At 42.7% G+C, this 24300-nt stretch overlaps 1 protein-coding gene across 1 annotated transcript in view; it reads left to right on the top strand.

The window, feature by feature from the left end:
• Positions 1-24300, top strand: part of LOC143781813 (sodium channel protein type 5 subunit alpha-like) — a 514560-nt gene that overhangs the window by 310909 nt on the left and 179351 nt on the right. The window contains exons 13-14 of the mRNA XM_077268674.1: positions 16675-16810; positions 21310-21548. Coding sequence (XP_077124789.1) covers positions 16675-16810; positions 21310-21548 — 375 coding nt within the window. The remainder of the gene's footprint in view (positions 1-16674; positions 16811-21309; positions 21549-24300) is intronic.

The following is a 24300-nucleotide window of genomic DNA, read 5'->3' as shown; positions in this document are numbered from 1 at the left end:
TGTAATCTGTCTAAAAAGAGCCCACAAACCTCCTTCTGTTATAACTAATGGAAAATCTGTGTAACCGCTCATACAGCTGTGGATTTTTCTGATTGAGTTTCGAAGGTAGCCATATTCAGATTAAAGGGGTTGTCCACTACTTGGACAATCTCTCCTGGAATCATTATGTTTTCCCCCAAGTAAAATAACACTTATACTCACTCACATCCAGTGCTGGCGACATTCCAGCTGTGGTAGCACTGGATCTCCTGAGTCTATAACAATAACGTAAGAATGTCATGCGATCACTGAGGCCAATCAGTGCTGGCTTCACTCTTCCCGCCTTCGGACAAATCAAGAAATCCAGGGGATGTGAGAGCAGCAGCTCTCACTTCCTCCATATGGTAATTAAGTCCATAGGAGAGGAGGGTGAAGCTAGCGCTGATTGGCTGCAGGGATCATGTGACATAGTATGTCATTCAAGCCCTGGGAGAGCCAATGCTGACATCACTGGAACTGCATTGGAGGCGCGTATAGGTGTTACTTTTTTACTTCTGCCTACAGAAGGTTTTTTTTTCCCAAGATATATATATTCATTATATAAACTAGGGGGCAGGCCAGTGAGGGATCAGTAACCTGTCAGAAGGCTGCATTATGAATAGCTAATCAGAGCACCACATGAAGACCCCCACAGACCGCCCCGGTGCATGAGCATACCATTATCTCAACACTGAAAATAAAGATTAAACAACAACTACAAGATCAACCAAGGTATCATTAATCAGTATAACTGCTCCGACCTGACACTGCCTGTAGGTTACAAAACTACTACCCTCATCCACAAAGCACTCCATGGCTCAGCACCACCCTACATCTCCTCTCTGGTCTCAGTCTACCAACCTACCCATGCCCTCCGCTCTGCTAATGACCTCAGGTTAGCATCCTCAATAATCAGAACCTCCCACTCCCGTCTCCAAGACTTTACACGTGCGGCGCCGATTCTTTGGAATGCACTACCTAGGTTAATACAATTAATCCCCAATCCCCACAGTTTTAAGCGTGCCCTAAAAACTCATTTGTTCAGATTGGCCTACCGCCTCAACGCATTAACCTAATTATCCCTGTGTGGCCTATTAATAAAAAAAACAACAACATAATCACGTTCCTCCATCATGTTCTCATACACTTTATGCAGTTAATAGCCTCTGTGTCTGTACTGTTACATACTTAGGCAGTTAACTGGTTCATGCAGCTTTACATGAACACCCGAGCCTTACACTATGGCTGGTCCAAATAACTAAAGCAATTGTTACCATCCACCTCTCGTGTCTCCCCTTTTCCTCATAGATTGTAAGCTTGCGAGCAGGGCCCTCATTCCTACTGGTATCTGTTTTGAACTGTGATTTCTGTTATGCTGTAATGTCTATTGTCTGTATAAGTCCCCTCTATAAGTTGTAAAGCGCTGCGGAATATGTTGGCGCTATATAAATAAAATTATTATTATTATTATTATTATTATTACTGTGCACAATCCTGCTGACAGGTTCCCTTTAAGGCATAAAAAGTTGAACATTGACTGTGGAAGATGCAGACTCATCTGACAATGGCTTGTGCTATTGCTAGAATTTTCTTTTAACCTCAAGTTACTGTGCAGACAGTCTCCCCCCATTTCTCTGCAATCTACCTAATCGCCATATCCCTCAGTCATCATGTCAATTATCCATTGCCTGAATTGTTGCTATTCTGGGTAATATTAGAAGCAAAATAATAAACAAGCAAATTAAAGATTTAAGATGGCATTTGTTATTAGTCATATTTTTAGCTCTAAGTGGCCACTTATTTTAGTGACCTATTGTTCCATCTAGATCTTTCTGAAAAGACGATAGAATCGCAGTTTATTGACAAGCGTGTCATCTATGGATGAAGTAGCGTGCACTTCAAAACTGATGAGACAGCAGATAAACATGGTGAACTTTATGCTATTTATATGCATTATATTTATAGTATTTATAAAAAAAGTTAGTAAGATATTTCCTCTAGCACATTATCTGCACTACAGAAATATTAGGCAATATTGCCAATTTTTATTTGTACTCATATAGTAAATATGTCCCAGTATATATTAAAGGAAAATCACAAATGTGATTACCATTGATTATGGTGTCATCACATATACAAAATATGTTTGGATTCATTTTGATATTTTAGCTTTTTTTGTTTGTTAGTTTGTTTTAACTCTTTATAAAACAAAGACCTCCTGCTATTGCCCGCAGGACGCCTATTGTAAGCAAGTTTTATCATGAAATCAAAGAAGAGTGTCGGCCGCAGTTCCTCTCCAGTTCCATCAGGTTGGATGGTGAACGTTGGTGGACAGCCATTTTCAGGTCTCTCCAGAGATGCTCAATTGGGTTTAGGTCAGGGCTCTGGCTGGGCCAGTCAAAAATGGTCACATTGTTGATCTGAAGCCAGTCGTTTGTTATTTTAGCTGTGTACTTAAAGTCATTGTCTTGTTGGAAGGTGAACATATGGCCAAGTCTGAGGTCCAGAGCACTCTGGAAGAGGTTTTCATCCAGGATATCTCTGTACTTGGCCGCATTCATGTTTCCTTCAATGACAACCAGTCGCCCTGTCCCTGCAGCTGAAAAACACCCCCATAGCATGATGCTGCCACCACCATGTTTAACTGTTGGGATTGTATCGGGCAGGTGATGAGCAGTGCCTGGTTTTCTCCACACATACCGCTTAGAATTATCACCAAAAAGGTCTATCTTTGTCTCATCAGACCAGAGAATCTTATTTCTCATAGTCTGGGAGTCCTTCTTGTGTCCTTCATGTGTTTTTTAGCAAACTCTGTGCGGGCTTTCATATGTCTTGCATTGAGGAGAGGCTTCCGTTGGGCCACTCTGCTATAAAAGTCCGACTGGTGGAGGGCTGCAGTGATAGTTGACTTTAGGGAACTTTCTCCCATTTCCCTACTGCATCTCTGGAGCTCAGCCACAGTGATCTTGGGGTTCTTCTTTACTTCTCTCACCAAGGCTCTTCTCCCATGATTGCTCAGTTTGGCTCGGCGGCCAGGTCTAGGAAGACTTCTGGTGGTCCCAAACTTCTTCCATTTATAGACTATGGAGGCCACTGTGCTCTTAGAAACTTTGAGTACTGCAGAAATTCTGTTGTAACCTTGGCCAGATCTGTGCCTTGCCACAATTCTGTCTCTGATCTCCTTGGCCAGTTCCTTTGACCTCATGAGTCTCATTTGGTCTGACATGCACTGTGAGCTGTGAGGTCTTATATAGACTGGTGTGTTCCTTTCCAAATCAAGTCCTATCAGTTTAATTAAACACAGCTGGCCTCCAATGAAGGAGTAGAAACATTTCAAGGAGGATCACAAGGAAATGGACAGCATGTGAATTAAATATGAATGTCTGAGCAAAGAGTCTGAATACTTATGACCATATGATTTATCAGTTTTTCTTTTTTTATTAAATTTGCAAAAAATTCTACATTTCTGTTTTTTTCAGTCAAGATGGGGTGCAGATTGTACATTAATGAGAAAAAAAATGAAGTTTTTTGAATTTACCAAATGGCTGCAATGAAACCCACTGTAGCTTAAGTACTTAAGTTTACAAAAGCAATACAGGAAAACAGGAGGTCCTAGTAAACATTTCTAAAAACTATTCTAAAAAACATGATGAGTTTTTGAGCAACTCAAAATTAAAAATGTACAGCTCTGGTAAAAATTAAGAGACCACTGCAAAGTTTTCAGTTTGTCTGATTTTTCTTAGTTCCAAGCAATAAATTTTGTATTTATTTTCTGAAAATGAGAAATGTTCAAAATAACAAAAAAAATGCATTGCTTGCAGACCTCAAATAATGCAAAAAAAACCAAGTTCATAGTAATTTAGAAACAACAATTCTAATGTTCCGAAATCAATATTTTGTGGAATAACCATGATTTTTAATCACAGCTTTCATGCGTCTTGGCATGCTTTCCACCAGTCTTTCACACTGCTTTTTTTGGTGACCTTATGCCACTCCTGCTGCAAAAATGTAAGCAGTTCTTCTTTGTTTGATGGCTTGTGACTATCCATCTTCCTCTTGATTACATTCCAGAGGTTTTCAGTGGGGTTCAGGTCTGGAGATTGGGCTGGCCATTGCAGGGATTTGATGTGGTGGTCCTTCATCCACACCTTGGTTGACCTAGCTGTGTGGCATGGTGCATTGTTCTCCTGGAGAAACCATTCCTCAGAGTTGGGAATCATTGCCTGAGCAGAAGGAATCAACTGTTTTTCCAGGATAACCTTGTTTGCGGCTTGATTCATATGTCCTTCGCAAAGATTAACCTGCCCAATTCTAGCCTTGCTAAAGCATCCCCAGATCATCACCAACCCGCCACCTAATTTCACAGTGGGTGCAAGACACTGTGGTTTGTACACCTCTCCAGGTCTCCGTCTAACTATTAGATGACCAGGTGTTGGGCAAAGCTGAAAATTAGACTCATCAGAGAAGATTACCTTACTCCTGTCCTCTATTGTCCAATCCTTATGGTCTTTGGCAAATGTCAGCCTGGCTCTCCTTTGCTTCACATTGATGAAAGGCTTTTTTCCAGCCTTACATGACTTGAGTCCTGGCTCTAAGAGCCTGTTACGAACTGTTCTTGCCATGAACCTCACCCCAGCTGCCATTTGCCATTCCTTTTGTAGGTCATTTGATTTAATCCTGCGGTTGCTGAGTGACATTCGAATTAGATGATGGTCATCCCGGTTAGTGGAGAATCGTTTTTGCCCTCTGCCGGTCTGTAGCTTTGTTGTCCCCAATGTCTGCTGCTTTACCTTGTGGTAGTGGACTGCCATCCTAGAATTTTTAAGGATTATTATTAGTATTATTTATTGTTATAGCGCCATTTATTCCATGGCGCTTTACATGTGAGGAGGGGTATGCATAATAAAAACAAGTACAATATTCTTAAACAATACAAGTCATAACTGGTACAGGAGGAGAGAGGACCCTGCCCGCGAAGGCTCACAATCTACAAGGGATGGGTGAGGATACAGTAGGCGAGGGTAGAGCTGGTCGTGCAGTGGTTTGGTTGATCGGTGGTTACTGCAGGTTGTAGGCTTGTCGGAAGAGGTAGGTCTTCAGGTTCTTTTTGAAGGTTTTGATGGTAGGCGAGAGTCTGATGTGTTGTGGTAGAGGGTTCCAGAGTAGGGGTGATACGCGAGAGAAATCTTGTATACGATTGTGGGAAGAGGAGAAAAGAGGGGAGTAGAGAAGGAGATCTTGTGAGGATCGGAGGTTGCGTGTAGGTAAGTACCGGGAGACGAGGTCTCAGATGTATGGTGGAGACAGGTTGTGGATGGCTTTGTATGTCATGGTTAGGGTTTTGTACTGGAGTCTCTGGGCAATGGGGAGCCAGTGCAGGGATTGACAGAGGGGAGAGGCCGGGGAATAGCGGGGGGACAGGTGGATTAGTCGGGCAGCAGAGTTTAGAATAGATTGGAGGGGTGCGAGAGTGTTTGAGGGGAGGCCACAGAGCAGGAGGTTGCAGTAGTCAAGGCGAGAGATGATGAGGGCATGGACTAGGGTTTTTGAAGATTCTTGGTTGAGGAATGTACGGATTCGTGAAATATTTGTGAGTTGAAGTCGGCAGGAAGTGGAAAGGGCTTGGATATGTGGTTTGAAGGAGAGATCAGCGTCAAGGATTACCCCGAGGCAGCGAGCTTGTGGGACTGGGGAGAGTGGGCAGCCATGCACTGTAATGGATAGGTTCGTTGGGGGGGGTCGCGTGAGATGGGAGAAAGATGATGAATTCTGTTTTGTCCATGTTAAGTTTCAGAAATCTATCGGAGAAGAAGGATGAAATAGTGGACAGACATTGAGGGATTCTGGTTAGTAGGGAGGTGATATCTGGTCCAGAGATGTAGATCTGTGTGTCATCAGCATAGAGGTGATACTGGAAGCCATGACATTCTATGAGCTGTCCCAGGCCAAAGGTGTAAATGGAGAAGAGCAGGGGCCCAAGCACTGAACCTTGTGGGACTCCGACAGATAGGGGGTGAGGTGAGGAGGTGGTGTGTGAGTGGGAGACGCTGAATGTCCGGTCCATTAGGTATGATGAGATCCAGGATAGGGCCAAGTCTGTGATGCCAAGGGATGAGAGGGTCTGTAATAATAGGGAATGGTCCACTGTGTCAAAGGCAGCCGACAGGTCGAGGAGGAGGAGGACAGAGTAGTGTCGCTTGCTCTTGGCGGTTAAGAGGTCATTGGTGACCTTAGTTAGGGCAGTTTCAGTGGAGTGGTGTGACCGGAAGCCAGATTGTAAGCGGTCAAAGAGGGAGCAAGACTGGATGGAGGCAACATGACGCTCTCTGTGTCCCTCTGCTAGTAAAGCCAGAATTAAGCCCTTCTTTTCCTCACTCAAGACTTTTCTTTTTAACTCCTTTGGCATAGTTAAAAGTTATTTTTTCATTGCTATTACTTTTGGGATATTACTAGCACTTGTTTTGCCATCCAGCTCGTCCTATTGCAAGAGGATTGTGAACACCACAGCAGTGTTTTTTATACTTTCCTTCATTAAATAAGATTTGGTTCAGGTGATCACCTAATCAGAAGCACCTTAAGTAGTATGAGGTGTCCTCTGGTTGGAATGCAACAGACACTGGAATGGAATGGCTGTCAGACATGTAGAGAAGCTGATTTTTATAACACTGTGCAGTGGTCTCTTAATTTTTGCCAGAGCTCTATATCTAGAACACACGGTGCAGTAGTTAAATGTAAGGACGAAAAATGACCCAAATGTCTAAGAAAATGGGTAGAAGATGTTAGAACTATCCCCATGCTTGGTTGGAAGTTTTAAAAGATATATACCATCTATAAAGGCCATACATAACACTTCCTAGCATTGCCTTTCACTGCTGCTATGGTGTTTGCTGATCAGCTAAAAAAGTGATGAAGTGATGCTGCAGACAGTCACTGAGTTCAGCAGCCCTACTGATGTAGACAGCACAAGCTGGTGAACTCATTGATTGACTGCATCGCTGTAAACATGACATCACTGCTGCAGCCAATTAGCAAAGATCGGAGCAGCAGCGAGAGGCAGTGATGGCCCGTGGGAGATTGAGTAAGAGCGTTGTTTGTCATGTTTTGTTTTCTTCAGTCCCCGAGCCTACGGAGAAATGATCGGTGAAATTGCACACCCCTCATTGACTCTTGGGCAAGTGATAATTCCTTAAAAAGTTTCTTTTAATTATTCTATTGAAATAAATTAGCCAATAATGAGAACTTTATACAACAATTACTAAACTTACCAAATTCTGCTCTACGACGTACACTTGTTAATCCATCTTGGTGAGAAGGGCATAGAGGTTGACCATTTACAGGAGAAATGCTGCAGTTTTTAACACATTATGTGTAGATATCAAAAGGACGTTCACACTTCTGATAAGCAAAAAATATGCTCTATTTTTTGCTTATCTGAAGTGCGAATGTCCTCTTTATACTCAACCTGCTTCAGTGTTAGACGGTTAGTGGCGGGATCATGGTATCCATATGCCCGGATTCAAAATGTCAGAGGGTAGAATTAGAGTCTCTTTTAAGGCATCTAGCAGTCACCAAAAAGTCCAAAATAAAGTTAGCTCTCGCCCTTACAAGATCAGTAGCTTATAAGTCTGATGCTATATCTGCCTCCCGGTGCATTGCATTCCAATAATCCAGGAGTCATCAAAGAAATTGGTTAGAGGAGACATATCTTCAGTGTTTTACACATTAATTCCCAATTACAGATGTTCCCATATAAGTTCTCTTTTTTTGTGACGAATACACATCTCCCCTCCCAGCATATGCAATAACTCTTGATAGAAGAGAGATGCAAAATGCCAATATTGCACTGGATATAAATATGTATTTACTTTTTCTATTGTACGTACATATCCCAGGGTGAAAAAGAAATACACATGCCTTTGCAATACTCTTTTGGGAGATGTTAATGCTGTATGTGTCTACATGTGGCAACTCATTAGTTGTGAGATACATTGTTGTCTGAAGAGACTTTTGTTAGTATGTTGACTTTTCGTCTTGAGAAGTTAAAATCCTTAATAAAATTCACACTAGGTCTATCTGGCGGCATTTGTGTCAATGGTGGGACATATCAGTTTCCATCATGGGTTTCATTTTTCTGTTTCTATACCAAAACAAGGAAACAGAACTTGTTTGCATCATTTTATTTTTATTTTTTTTACCCATTTTTGTTTAGGACTTCAATATTTTTATAGATTTAGAGGGAAACAAAACCAAAGGTCTATAATAGCCCTTTTTGTATGTAGTTTGTTGGTCCCTGTTATGTTATTTTAGGCGGTTGAGAGACTGAATGTTCTGTTCTTCAATAGATGATGGGTAGTTATCTCAAAGTGGTTTCATTGTACAATATGTCCAGTTCTGAGAACCTCCAGAAACATTCTCATACATATGAGTGATTGTCATTTACGGCTCTTCGTGAAAGGTCTTGTGTACACAACTGTATTATCGTACTCTTCCTTACAACCTCCGAGTTGTATGAAGCTAAAAGATGGCACCTATACAAGTCCACGTAGCCTTAGCATTCGTCTGCATGCCTATAATGTCATACTATGCCTATATGTCATACTAAGGCATGTGTGTACATCAGCTCTCTAATAAAATGCTCCATGGCCTCCTTCACACACCTTTTTTCTGTGTTTGTTCTAAGTGTTTAAGCCTATGTGCACACTGAGGATGCTTTGGGGCAGAAACGGAGTTGATGCTTCAACTTTTTGAGGAGGATTTTGAGAATTTCCTCTTAGTTTCTGCTCAGATTCCAAAAAGACTTTGTGCAAGTGCCCGGATGAAGATTATAACATGCATTTTGGTGGCATATTTTATTTTGTGTTTTTTTTCTGGGACATTTGTGGTTCTAATTAGAAACCTATGGAGAAAGTACCAAATATACCATACCAAGATTCTACTTTTTGAAGAAAAATAAACAGATCACAAAAGTGCTACAAGATACCAAAAGCAAGTTTCCTCTATATGCAGAATTTTTTTTATTTCACTTTAGACTCTAAAATCTGAACAGCATTTTCTTAACAAAAAAGGGCAAAAAAGAGGCAAAAAATGCTGTTTACATTTTTGTTCCAGAATATTGAGTAGGACTGGTTGGCATATCATGAAGCAAGGAAAAATTAGCAAGGAAAGAAAGATGACAGCCAGCCAATGTTACACAGAAAGAGCTTTACAAAGCTAACTAGGCATTTCATTTTACTTTGGTGAACACTGATCATGCCGTGTAATTTTTCGTCCCGATTTGGGTACACCTTGACGCAGTAGGATTCCTTTTACTCTTTCTTCTTTTTGGCCAGTGTGAACATGCTCTTATACGTTGCATGCATACAAACTTATACTCTGGCTCATTTTTCCCGGTTTATCTATGCAATTCATTAGTAGCTTGTTACAAAGGCAGAGCTGAGCAGTTTGATATATGGTTTTGTTGGAAATGATTCAGCATAACTTGTAACTTGTGATCTATAATCTAAACTCATGCTCATTTGGGGATTGAAAGTCCAGAAGTCAAGTGGGTGGTCCATCTGGATAGCTTTTCAGTATAGGAGTGCATAGAAAGGCAGCTGTCAATCATACATTAGGACCACCCACTGGACTCCTAAGCCCGGAGTGAACCATAGTTTACATTGAAAGATTACGGGTTATGCTAAATTCTTTTCTACAAAGCTATAAATCAAAATCTTCATCTCCTCCCACTCTAGGACATGCTGTTTGCAGATAGAGCAATATTTTCATTGTGACAGGTTTCTTTTTAGATCATTAGAAAAATTAGAAGTTATTTCTGCATTAAAACCCTACTGTACATTAGTATCATTAGTATATGACATGGTGAATGATTATCAGTCCTGCCCCCTACTGGAAGTATTAATAGGTTTTATGGGTAATGCAAAACAGTCAGTGTAATATTTAGTTGACTTTTATGCAGAAAATATATATTAGAAAATACTTTAATAGATTTGTCATTTAGGCAAACAGACTGCTGAGGTAAAGCGTTGTTAAGATTTCTAAGTGACATTGATCATAAGCAGCTGGAAACTGTACTACTATAGACTAAGGAAATGCTATATCTACCCCATTAAAACCTGCATAGTCTCAACATTGTATTTTTATTGCCATATATAACAAAGTGATTTTAAGTCAATATTTATCATCGGGTTTTAGGAGCCTTTTAGGTTTATTGTGAGAAGCCCTGTCGTCCACCTGGATGTACATTTAATCCCATGCATGTGCTTTAAATCCAGCCTTGTGTGTTTGTTTAGGAAGGTGGGAGCTGATTACATACACCAGTGCTGCGCTCTCCGGCATATGTACCCTACTGGCTTAGAATGGCAGCTATTTCCCTCCTACGATCAGGAATGTTTAAACAAAACAAATGCAGAATGCGAGTCTATCTCACTCTCTTTGCCACCTGCTTTGCTGTAGTGTGGAGCTTACATTCAGAGCTTTAGTGATCTTGCTGTACTTATTTTCAACATCTGCAAGCCAACGTGCCGAGGAAAGCTGAAATGGCAAAACCCTTTAATGCAGCGCTTCAGCAATTCTATTTCTTTTTGCATACATTGTGCAGTATTATTGTGTATATGGAGCGCCCCCACACCGCCGCAGGGCCGAGGGCCCCTGGGAGTCTCTGTTCAGTTCTGGGGACGTCACGGTGGCTAGGCCCGGTCCGTGGCCCTGTCTGTCAGCGGGGGACGTCCGGTAGAATAAGTGGTGGTGTAACGGTGCAATTGTGAGGTGCAGGTCGTGGTAAATAACGAGGACACCAGGTTGCAGTCTCTTTACCTCTTTACTGAAGATCTCCGAGTCCTCAGTCCAGGATACGGTTTACCAGGCTGCGCAAGTCCGGCCGGTCCAATGGCACCTCCAGAGTTCTCTTCACAGGTGGAAATCTGTGCCTTCCTGCTTGCGCTATGTGTTGTGGTCCTTCCCTGCTGTGCTTACGGAAAGTCCCCACAACTGTTGTGTCTGTTTCTTAAGTTCCCTCACAACTCGACTAGATGATGTTCTGCTAATCCTCCGTCCCTCCCTGAGGTTCGGGTAGGAACGGCACCCGTTTGACGGGTAGGCTCGGAGCTCTTCCGGGACCCTAGAGACGCCCCTCTCCACAAGTTGCCCCCCAAGACTTCATAGGTGATTTGAGTTAGACAGCCCGCCTGAGACTGACTGTCCTGCCGCTGTTTAGAGTATTGCTTGAAGCTGGATATTATGATACTCTCTCGGCGTTCCGGCCACCGGTTGTGCGCCTCAGTAGAATGTTGCCTCGGTCTTACAGCACGACTCCTACTGGTATCCTCCTATCGCTTTGATCTCGTTTCTCACTCAGCACAATCTATCTCTCTTCTAATCCTTTCTTGGGCACCGCCGCTACCCGGAGCAGGCACGGTCCCGTTACGTTCGTTCTCGTTGCCAAGCCTCTGTCAGGATCCCACCCCTAACAGAGACCCTACTGTCTCTTCCCCTACAACACCCTCTGCCACAAGGTGTTGCCTGGTTCCAACCCAGTCAGCTTTCTCTCTAACTTCCTGCCTGACCCCCAGTTTACCCACTATGGTGGGGAGTGGCCTAATGAATAGCACCCTTAGCTCCCCCCGGAGGCCCGGCTGTGAAATGTATTGGTGACTGTGATACCTGATTAGATGAACTCCTTCAGTGCCATCAGACGCACCATAGCTCCCCATTGTGGCGGAGCCACAGTACTGCAACGACCAGGACTCTGGGGCGCTGCACTCCCCCCTGGTTAAACACAGTACTCCGGGACTGGGAAGAAAAACAACAATACAAGTTAGCAAAAAGACATACAGTTTTGTTTGAGTGCAATAACAATAAGTATACTTGAACAGGCTTCCCTTTATGGGAGGTAAGGACACTTAAACGTTACAAACATGGTTAAATAACATAGCAACATGCCATAAATAATTCTTCTTACCCAACCGGGTATTCTACTAAATGCAAAATTTGTTGAACAGTACTTTAACGTTGCCTTTAAGGACATACACTCTGTATCCACTAAAGACCTTCTTATAATCACATTATAAGGCAATTTAACTTTTACATTCTCCTTCTTTAAATCTGCAGGACCGCCTGTCCTATCGGCACCAGACCTACTGCCTCTCCTTTCTTACAGGACCGCTCCTTTCAGCCCGAGCCTTCTGTCTTTTCAACTACTATACACAGTATAGAACATAACATACTTTCAATTTAAGAGCACTGAGCCATCTCTACATGACTCCTAAAAGAACTCACTCACTATCCCCTACGGGCTCACTTTCTGTCCTTTGTAACACATTATTAGCTCTTTTCCTAAAATGACTAACTTCCTATGGAGGACTCAGGGTTTACCTTCTATCCCCATTTCCTTATCAACATTATCAAAACATTTTCTACTGAACATTAAGCCTTCTATTTTAACTTCTGTGCTAACAACTATGCAGGACACTATGTCTGCCCCTACGGGTCCACTGCATCCTTCCTTCTGAAAACATCATCTGCTTTTCTTTTACAACTTAACTAATCAGATACATATAACTTTTACATGTAAAGATTGTCATCACTTTCGTCCATCAAGACATTATTGCTATCCATCAATCTTAAAGCAATACAGTTCTGTGAATGTAAAACATGGAGGTCTCCTTTAAGGGAGGGGACCAAGTCTTTAAGGGGTAACATTTCTTTTCTGGCTACCAGTCTTTACTCAGCAAAGGCTCCGGTGCGGTATCTTCGCAAAGAGTCTTTAAGCAAAACCAGTAGGAAGCGCCTTTAAGAAGGTGCAAACTATTCACAAAAAAAGTTTGTATCACGCACGGTCCATGATTACAACAGTTCTTTCAACTTTTGTGCAAACTCGAAGGAAAATAAACAAACAGGGATCCCGGGTCAACAAAGGGATCCATTGAAGAATTAACCCTGGACGGGTTTAGCAGTAAGAATCAGGAAAACAAACAGTTAAAAACTATGTACATCTTTAAGGCATTCATGCTTACTCATTTTTCGGGGAAGAAGGTGGTTTCCTTCCGGGCCTCACCAGACCAACGGGTCGTCCGGCTGGTTCCAGGATCGGGTCCCGCCCCAACAGCGCCAGGACCCCTCGCCGGGATGTTCTTTTCACTGAAGCTCTGGCACGCCCCCAAGGTACATGGTGAGTCCGGGTGTTCCGCCGTTCTTCAGGGCCAGATTCAGCGGCTTTTTCAACAGGAGATTTATCCTCCGGTGTTCCGGCAGTGGCTTGTAGTGCGACGCACCGCTGGACGCCCCGCGCCACCCAGCCAGCCTCTCCCATGGCTCTCTTCCATCTGGTATAAGTTACCGCGTCACCAGGCTCCAGATCGCGAGGGAATCGTCCTTCGCAAGGCTCCACCTCCTCTCGGTCCACGTGGACTTGTAGCGGCTCCTGGATAACCCCGCGTCCATATTGGGGGTTGAAGGAGACCACTACACCCCAGTGAGACAAAGGGGGCTCCGCAACGGTGGTTAGATCAACCCGGGTTGCCGGTTGTGGTCGGGTTCGCCGTGCATCCATCAAGCGCCGCAGGTGTTCGGCCTCAGGCACGAGTTTCAGGCCCGGTGCCTGCGGCGCGCTGTCAGCCGCGACCGGGTCGAGAGGGTCAGGGGATATTGGAGATAAGCAGACCTCCGTGGGTTGGCCCAGCCGAGCAGTCACACGGGCATCGGCCTCCAGGCGGGCAGCGATCCGCCGGGCCTCGGCTGCGGCCATACATTCTTCCGACGGTGGCCGGGGGGGTCGGCCCATCGTTGGCTCCGTAAGGGTCAGCTTTCGCAGTGACGGTGTATCCTGAGCCACATCGGACTGTCCAGCCCCTCTCTGCGTTCGACCATCCCCATGCGCTGCCTCCGGCGTCGCCATCTTCTTCTCCTCTCCAAAGTCTTCTTCCCGCGGTCTCTTTCGTGGGCAGCCCCATCGCCATGGTCTCCACCCTCCAAACAGGATCAGGAGGCGGACCTCAGCCGTTGACGGACACGTCCGCAGGACACAGAAATATTTAGACTGGGCGGCCATTGTCTTTCGCGCTCTCCAGCTTGCCTACGCCCACTCCACACCCCTCTTCTCTTCCTGCGCTCTCCTCAGCGCTGTAATGGTGGCGGATTTTGGCGGCAAATGGCGCAGCACAGTCCTTGCAATAAAGTACAGTCCAAGCACAGTAAATCACAGTTCCAAGGCACACATGACCTGATTCCTCAGGCTTAAGTAGATCCTGTTCGTGACGCCAAAATGGAGCGCCCCCACACCGCTGCAGGGCCGAGGGGTACCCGGTACCGGGCCCCTGGGAGTCTCTGTTCAGTTCTGGGGATGTCACGGTGGCTAGACCCGGTCCGTGGCCCTGTCTGTCAGCGGGGGACGTCCGGTAGAATAAGTGGTGGTGTAACGGTGCAATTGTGAGGTGCAGGTCGCGGTAAATAACGAGGACACCAGGTTGCAGTCTCTTTACCTCTTTACTGAAGATCTCCGAGTCCTCAGTCCAGGATACGGTTTACCAGGCTGCGCAAGTCCGGCCGGTCCAATGGCACCTCCAGAGTTCTCTTCACAGGTGGAAATCTGTGCCTTCCTGCTTGCGCTATGTGTTGTGGTCCTTCCCTGCTGTGCTTACGGAAAGTCCCCACAACTGTTGTGTCTGTTTCTTAAGTTCCCTCACAACTCGACTAGATGATGTTCTGCTAATCCTCCGTCCCTCCCTGAGGTTCGGGTAGGAACGGCACCCGTTTGACGGGTAGGCTCGGAGCTCTTCCGGGACCCTAGAGACGCCCCTCTCCACAAGTTGCCCCCCAAGACTTCATAGGTGATTTGAGTTAGACAGCCCGCCTGAGACTGACTGTCCTGCCGCTGTTTAGAGTATTGCTTGAAGCTGGATATTATGATACTCTCTCGGCGTTCCGGCCACCGGTTGTGCGCCTCAGTAGAATGTTGCCTCGGTCTTACAGCACGACTCCTACTGGTATCCTCCTATCGCTTTGATCTCGTTTCTCACTCAGCACAATCTATCTCTCTTCTAATCCTTTCTTGGGCACCGCCGCTACCCGGAGCAGGCACGGTCCCGTTACGTTCGTTCTCGTTGCCAAGCCTCTGTCAGGATCCCACCCCTAACAGAGACCCTACTGTCTCTTCCCCTACAACACCCTCTGCCACAAGGTGTTGCCTGGTTCCAACCCAGTCAGCTTTCTGTCCTAACTTCCTGCCTGACCCCCAGTTTACCCACTATGGTGGGGAGTGGCCTAATAAATAGCACCCTTAGCTCCCCCCGGAGGCCCGGCTGTGAAATGTATTGGTGACTGTGATACCTGATTAGATGAACTCCTTCAGTGCCATCAGACGCACCATAGCTCCCCATAGTGGCGGAGCCACAGTACTGCAACGACCAGGACTCTGGGGTGCTGCACTTACATTGTTTATTCTTATTGTTTGTTTGACGTTCCATTTCTGTGTTGTTTGCCATTTTTACTTAGTCTTCCTCTCTGCTAAGGTCACCATAATACAGGCTACATCTGCCATATTGTCTCTGGCTTTGCAACGAGAACTCTCAGTCTCATCTCTGTGCAATTGCTCTATCCAAAGTCAGCAGTGATAGTGAACTGATGTCCAAGAACTCACATATATAAATTCTATATATGTGATGCAGCTTGAGCCTTTCTCCCCTGCCTCCTGCTTGTGATTGCTTCTCCCTGTCAACTCTTACAAGAGGGAGGCAGGGGCGGCAGGCTACATCTAATTGGATTAATGAAGTAGATTCTGCCCCTTGCACTGATACATATAGACAGGCAGGATAAGCTAGGGGTTTTTTTTATACATGCAACTAACCATTGTATAAGACTTGCCTACTTTACATTTGCTTAGTAATATAAAACATAAATTATATCTTAATTTGCACACAAAGGAACAAAAAAGTTGGTACTTCCTGGGGAGAGACCTAAAAGGGGCCTGGAGGTGATACCTTGATAGGTGATGATGTTATACTGTAGTTCACACAAATCACAGACTGACATCCCGTCTACAAAGGGAATTATGCACCAAACTAGCATATACCCAAGGCTGCTCAGAAGAAAAGCATTCATAATGTATAAATGCAGCAGATTACACTAGAATATTGCTGGTTCGTTAGCTTTAAAAATTTAGCCGGAGTGCTAGGTGAATAAAAAAAGATCATCATTTGTTCAATTTTATGTGTAAACAAAACCCTTGACAATATTTTCTGTATCTTTGTTTGTAGTGCCTGTGTTACTCTTTGTTTCCTCTCGCTATCTGATTCCTAGAAATATTTAGCCTGGTAGCCCCTGAATTCTATATCACACTTGAGAGCTCTCCATGCCCGTCTGAGTGCACAGATAACATGATGGATGTTTTGGAATTTTTTGCTCCGAGTTCTAAGAAATTGTAACATATTTGATAGCAGTGATGAGAGATGTATAATATGTTTTACTATATGTACATGGAAACTTTAATATTGTAATCTCACAAGTTTTAGCAGAATTAAAAGACAAATAGGTCTCTTAAAATATCCAATGCAAAAGGGGTATTTAAAGCAGATAAACAGAAAATATGAAAAATAGTGAAAAATACTTTTGTGATTGTTGTTTGTAAAGCAGCATAAATATATAAACCATTCTTTTATTTACCAGGTGTCTCCTTCGGACCTTGAAATGAGTAAGATGCAGCTGCTGATGCCTCATCGGCTCTCCGTAGAATACATGGACGTTCCTTTTCAGAGACAGCGGGCAGTGAGTGCAGTCAGCGTTCTCACCAATGCCATGGAAGGTAATGAGGGAACTATCGGTACAGGTCATATGTGAAGACCACTACATTTATAGAATTATGGAAACAAGTGTGCCACTCCGCACCTTCAAAAAAAATCCCTGAAAAATTGCTTTTCATAATGATAAATTAATTGGATCAAAGCAGAACCACCCCAAAAAATAAAGTTAAAGGGTGTTCTTGTTTGTATATGAAATGGATTCTGGTCCAAGAAAGAATGCTGACAGATACACTTCCTATATATAGTGAAGGGTGACAGATTTCTTGCAGTGGACCAGACATATTCATTGATAGGCAATTTTTATGGTACGACTACATCATGCAAAGCATCTTATCCAGAAAATTGTATTTTTGAGTTTCAGACTTATTTAACAGTACCATACACATCCCCACAAGATGGCTGCAGTTTACAGTTTTTGTCAGATGTTTCGACATTTATTCAGTGAATTTATATTAGACACCTCCAAAAATAAACCACATTACAAATCACATCTATCAACAATATCAACAAATGATTATTTAAATGTATACCTATGATCGCATTCTTTTCTTATTTTTTCAGGTGTGTGAGTACAAAATTTTTTAGAAACTATTTTAAAAAATGTGGAAAATCTCAGGATTTAGTTTGTTATTCCTCAGACTGTAAAGTGATGATAAGGTTATGAAATGTAGTCCAGCCATATTGTAATTCATATTCTATCCATATACCCAGGCTCGGACTGGCCCACAGCAGTACAGGTGAATTTCCCGGTGGGCCCTTGTGCATTAGTCGCTCCACCACCCATCCACATGAGGCGTAGTTGGCACAATACACTTCATTCACTATGTACTGACAAGGGCAGCATCTATTCATTCATGTAGCGACCTACCTAGTTTATTATATAGAAACATAGGTCATTCTGAGAGAGAGGGTAATGCAATATTTGCCTGTAACAGTGGGCCCCTAAAGTCAATGGCTCCTTGGCACCCTACTTTGACACTGCATCCATCCATGTGTCCTCTGTAAATCAGTTTTGTGCATTCATATGACTTCCATTTTATACATCAACGGTAAATGTATAACTTCCTATGTTAATAAATGGAATGTAAAAAACAGATGCAATACAGCTGATTCATATGGGATCCATTTTTTTTGTCTCAACCAAAAAATGGAAAAGACTAGTGCATGCTGAGATTTTTTCACATAAATTTCAGTAAAACCTTCATCTGAACAGCCAAATTGAATAATATTGGTCTTGTCCTGTCTTTGTGCTATCAGATTTCAGCACACACAGAATACATAGAACTTGGTGCCCAAAATACTTTATGTATTTAGACTGTTCACAGTGAAGAAAGCCTGGTCACCGGATTACTGAAAAAAGTGTTCTAGGTGTAATGGAATACAAAAAATGCAGGAAATACACCAACTGTGACTCCCCTGTACCCCTCCCCAGAAACACTAAATGGTATAATTAATTATAATTAATTATATCAATTATACTATAATTATATATGAGAGTGACTTTTTCATTCATTTAGGAATAATAACTATTTCTGGAATGGAATCTATTATCATCGTGAGGATAAACCAGAAAATATAATGTAGACTTGCTTTTTCTACAGTTCAGAGGTTTGGCCCATGAAAAACGTTTTGATCAAACTATCCACTGGATAGGCAATAAATGTGGGATCAGTGGAAGTCCCACTGCTGGGACCTTCACCAATCACTAAATTGCGGATCCTGATGCCCTGTTATTCGCCTCCATGGTTAGGACAAACTGTATAGGGTTACGCAGTTGCACATGCGATCTATGGCTCCATTATTGTCTATGAGACTAGCGGAGCTAGCTGAGCGCTGTACTCAGCTCTATCCACCGTCCTAATAAACAATGAATGGAGAGGATGAATGGGGGATCAAGACCCCCTGCAGTAATGAGAGCTGATGATAGATAGCAAGTCAATGGCTGCTGAGTTAAGGTACCGTAATTGATTGTTCCTCATAACGTTCATCAATGTGGGCAGCACATCCCTGCTTACTTGATGCATAAAAAATGCGATCAATGACAAATGGATGTTTTGTCGTTTGTGGATCTATCTTGAGACTTATTTACTAGTGATAATGTTTGGGAATGAAAATTCATTCAAATATCCTTTTCGTCAATCATCGCCCCATGTATATTGGCTTTTACCTGAACAAACTGCTGTTCTTTTCATTGAAACATTTCTCTGAAAATGATTATGGGACAGAATTAGCAGCCATTATGGACAGGCCGTGAAGGGTTAAGTTGTCCTAAATTTGTAAATCAAATATTCAGAAGGTTCAATCTTCAGTATTTCTGGCGAGTCCCATGTAATTGGCTAGTTTCTATAATGAAGTCTTAAGTGTATTCTACTGACGAGAGCCATGGCTACTTTATCTGGTGGCGATTAAAAACCTGACAGGTCTGTGCATTTGTGAAGAATTTATAAACCTAAACTCCATACATCATTTACGTCTGTTCTCAGACTTGGATACTTTTATTCTCATAAATGATAAATGAAGTTAAAAAAAATATACCTTGAGATAAAAAATAAAATAGAAAAATCACGCAATACTTGAAATTAGGCGAGTATCACATTACTTAAATAGCAACTCCTCAGAGCAAATGTGTTCTAGACAATATGGGGAAAAAATCAATATATATTGTTATTAGTGATGAGAGAACATGCTGGGATAAGGTGTTATCTGAGCATGCTCGGGTGCCAACCGAGTGACTTCGGCATGCTCGAATAACATGTTTGAGTCCCTGCGCCTGCATGTTCATGTCTCTTGGCTCTTCGACAGCCACAACACATGCAGGGATTGCCTAACAAACAGGTAATCCCTGCTTGTGTTGCCAGGGTCACCATCACAGCATTACTGCTTTTACTGGCATATGGGACCCAGTGAGCAGAGGGGGCCCTGATCCGCCCCCCACTTCTGTTCACCGGACACTGACATTATATACAGAGCTCCTGTGTAGAAAGTTACCGGTGATCACTGTATTACCTATATACTGACACTATACACTATATACTATGTACAGAAATCCTGTACATAATGGCACTTATAGTAAGATTAGTATTGTGTTTTTTTTTATTAATGATCAGTGTTGTAGTATTTGGTCACTATGTGGTGGTAATATGTGGTCTGGTCATGGTGTGGCAGTATTTGTTCCTTGTATGTAGTATTGTTCATTCACCATGCGGTGGTGATACGTGATCTAGTCATGGTGAGGCAGTACTTGTTCCTTGTATGTGGCATTATTCGGTCACTATGTGGTAGTAATATGTAGTGGTAGTAATATGTGACCATATTTGTCCCTTGTATGTGATATTATTTGGTCACTATGTGGTAGTAATATGTTGTCTGGCCATGGTGAGGCGGTATTTGTCTCTTGTATGTGGTATTATTCATTCACTGTGTGGTGGTGATATGTGGTCTGGTCATGGTGAGGCGGTATTTGTCCCTCGTTTGTGGTATTATTCATTCACTAGGTGGTGGTAATGTGGTCCGGCCATGGTGTGATGGCATTTGTCCCGTGTTTATGGTATTATTGCTCATTTTAAAAATTGTATGTGACACATTCCCTAAAAGAAAAATAAATAAAAAGAGTATTGGATGTTTTAACAAATGTTTAATAGGTTACAATAGAGTAGGGCACTGCCAAAAGAGTCTATCTTGTTGTGGTGGCGGCTTAAAAATATTTTGGCCAAAGCAAAAGCAGATGGCTATGCATGTAATATGGTGTTCGATGGAAACTGTTAATGTGTGATTGATGTGGACATGGAGCAGAAGTGGAGTGGGCGGTGGGACTGTGAAATGTTTGAGGGGTGGAGGTGGAGTTAGGGTATAACCTGGGATGAGTCTAAAGGGGGATGAAAATTTTGCCAGTATGGTGCTCTGAAATTCCTGGTGGCAGCCCTGTGTGTTGCAGCTCTCAAACAGCCACGAGACATGCAGCCGTGGGGACTTGAACATATTTTTCGAACACGCTAAAGACACTCAGTTATCACACGAGCATGCTCAGATAACACCTTATCCGAGCACGTTCACTCATCACTAATAGTTATAGCGTAACATATGAGGCCATGTACACATCTAGTATTATCTGTCCCTCTAGTCGTGACTCAGGCGTTGTGTCTACAAAACAAAAAATGTTATGTGCCAATTTAGAGTATGATTATGCACAATTATTTTACAAGGTACCTGAAGATCTGCTGACAGGTATCATCCATTTTAGGGAGCTTGCAAACAACCGATACGTTTTAATTAATTTAGTATTTTGCTCCTGTTAGTGGTGGCGGCAGGCAGGCAAAATGTTATTAAGAGTCGTGTACTTGAGCTCCGACCCACGATAAAGATACTTTGCAATTAACAGGGTGTTAAAAGTGGGACAATGGACATTCAAACATTTTCAAAATGGGAAATATGTGAATTGTAAATGAATCCAGACACAATAAAAATATAAAAATAATTTTCTATATTTCAATGTCTTTTATAGAGTTGGAAGAATCCCGACAGAAATGTCCTCCCTGCTGGTATCATTTTGCCCATAGGTTTCTCATTTGGGATTGTTGCACTCTGTGGTTACAAATCAAGAAAGGCGTGACATTCGTAGTGATGGATCCCTTTACCGATTTAACCATCACTATATGTATAGTACTTAATACTCTTTTCATGGCTTTGGAACATTACAAGATGACTGAGGACTTTGAAAAAATGCTAGCTACTGGCAACTATGTAAGTAATTCTTCAAATCATTTTTTTTAAATTGCAGAATCCAGGAGTTTTCTGGTTATCAATAGGATAATATGACGTTATCTACACATAACCTCCCACATTTGTGAAGCCATTTGTGCTGGGTATTAACATAAACTGTACCACTAAAATTATGCAAGTGATTATAAGGGGGTTAAAGCATAGCCCGGAACTAAAAAGTATTTTACTCCTAAGCACCTTTCTATTTAATATAATCTCTTTTTCTAATATACTGTAATTAAAAATGATTTTCCGTTTCCTCACTACTCTTAACAGCTTTATTTTTTTTTTTTTACTACTTCCTCTTTGATGGTGCTTTGTTTGACTATCCCAGCATGCACTGGGATTCTCAAATGAGTTATCCTCAAAGGGCAGAGGCAGTGGTCACTGCCTCAGCCTCTGCCCCCTCCCTGAAACAAAGTGATGTCAGTTTCATCAGTGATGTCCATTTCAGGGGTTGAGCTAGTCCGTGCTTTACTGATCATGCATTGCGTCAGTTGACAAGTTCCGAAATATTGTCAGTAGATTCCTGTTCTGATGAGAATTGACAAGCCGCAGGAGAGCGTAGTGTCAGTTCGCGATGTCAGAAGATTACCTGGTGTGTAGGAAAAGCAGAGAACGGGCAGCTAGGTCAAGTGATGTCACTTACAGTGGTGGCGTTGGTCTCTACTCACTTGTCCTCTCCTTACAATGTGCTCTGACAGTGCACTCTCTTACAGTCTCGCCACTTCTTATCAGAGCCGGCGGGTAAGTGCACTGTCACTGTGCACGTTATAAGGTGACAAGAACCTATTGAGCTTACATCAGAAATGACAACTGACGAACACTCAATAGAGCAGGCACTAGCCTAGGAACAAGCCCAGGGACTAGCCCAGCCGCTGAAACGGAGGCCACTCTTTATGTTAGGGAGGAGGCAGAGGCTGCGACAGTGGTGGCAGCCTCTGCCCCTTGATGATGACTTGTTTGACTATCCCAGCATTTACTGGGGGTTCTCAAATGAAGCGTCATCAAAGAGGATGTAGCAAAAAAAAAGAGAAAAAAGCAGTTAGGTAGTGTAGAGCATGAACTATAGAGACTTTTTAATTTAATTATATTAAAAAAGAGATTAGATTATGATATTAAATAGATTTAGGAGTAGAATAAATGTTAGTTCCGAACCATTTCTTTAATGTTTCATCTTCAGTAGATCACAGTATGGAAACTTATAATCCTGGAAAGAAAACTGTCTCTCTAGTTCCTGTTATTACAGGCATCCACTCTGCAAGTCAGTTTCCCATCTGTATCTGGGCATCTCTTTCTTCTGGAGGAGACTCTGGTTTGGCTTATATTATTATGTATCAAAAAATTACCGTACACTCAGAACTGATATGATGCAAAAGTATTTTACAAGTTTATTGTGTTCACAAATCGTGTTGCCACAAAGAAAAATGTGCAGATAGAAACCCAACGTTTCGACCCTCCCGGGTCTTATTCATGGGGTTACTTGGTGCACGATTAGACACATATACGAGTGGCAGGCGTGGGGCAGGAGGATAAATCCCTTGGCCTGTATAATCTTAGACGACCTGTGAGGGCAGCGCTCCCGTGTCCTGTAAAAACGGATGCAACGGATGGTAAAAACGGATGCAACGTATGCAACGCATCCAGTATTTTCGACGGAAACGTTTAGCGGATTTGCGACGGATCCGTCGAAATGCTGTATGCGTTGCATACGTTTTTCACTTTTTTTGACGCATCTGTTTTTTCGGCAAAAAACGGATTTGCGACGTAATGCAGTTAACACTAGTGTGAAAGTAGCCTAAAGCGTGGCATGCAAGGAAGGAGAATGTCCTGTATGAGCGGCGCTCCCACGCCCTGCTGTTGCGGGATCGCCGGGGTCGTCTAAGATTATACAGGCCCACCACGAATGTGACGGCCTCTGTATTTTACAACCACGTTTCATTGAGAATCTATATGTCTCCAGCTTATTCCCTGTTAAGCGACAGTTTACATGCCAAGGGATTTATCCTCCTGCCCCACGCCTACCACTCATATATCTGTCTAATCGTGCACCAAGTAACCCCATGAATAAGTTGGGTTTCTATCTGCACATTTTTCTTTGTGGCTACACGATTTGAGAACACAATATACTTGTAAAATACTTTTGCATCATATCAGTTCTGAGTGTGCGGTAATTTTTTGATACATGACTGCTTGGACCGCGTGGTCTGTTTTACCAGCGCCTCCTTGCTTTTGACCTGAGTGCACACCATTACTTCCCTTATGGCTTATATTATTAGGCATGTTACAAAAGTTGTTAAAGAGTTTGACATTGACTTATAAAGTAACACTACCTCAAAAAGGTGGCTAAAAGTAACACTACCTCAAAAAGGTGGCTAAAATGGGACAACTGTAGCTCAGTATTAAAGGGTTTTTCAGCTTTTTTTTTATGAACAGTGGAAAGCCATCCTGATAATAAAAAAGAGCCACACTTATATAAATAAAATATAAATTATGTCATGACCACCAATCACCAAATCCTGCAGCTAATTAGTGGCCTGCGGACAGGTCACTGGTGGTTGTGATTGTGATGTGGACATATAACTGCTGCAGTATGATTGACTCCATTAGGCAACTATTTTTTTACACAGTTTATTAAATATGGCTCATGCATTTTTGTTTGTGATGTTTATTTTTCAGAATTTAGGGCCCAGTAGTATATTTTCCAAATGGTGATATTTTAGGGTACTTTCCA

This window comes from Ranitomeya variabilis, chromosome 6, assembly GCF_051348905.1.
Source record: "Ranitomeya variabilis isolate aRanVar5 chromosome 6, aRanVar5.hap1, whole genome shotgun sequence".
Lineage (NCBI taxonomy): Eukaryota > Metazoa > Chordata > Amphibia > Anura > Dendrobatidae > Ranitomeya > Ranitomeya variabilis.
Note: the sequence above shows the minus strand (reverse complement) of the source record. Positions and strands in the feature narration are given on the sequence as shown.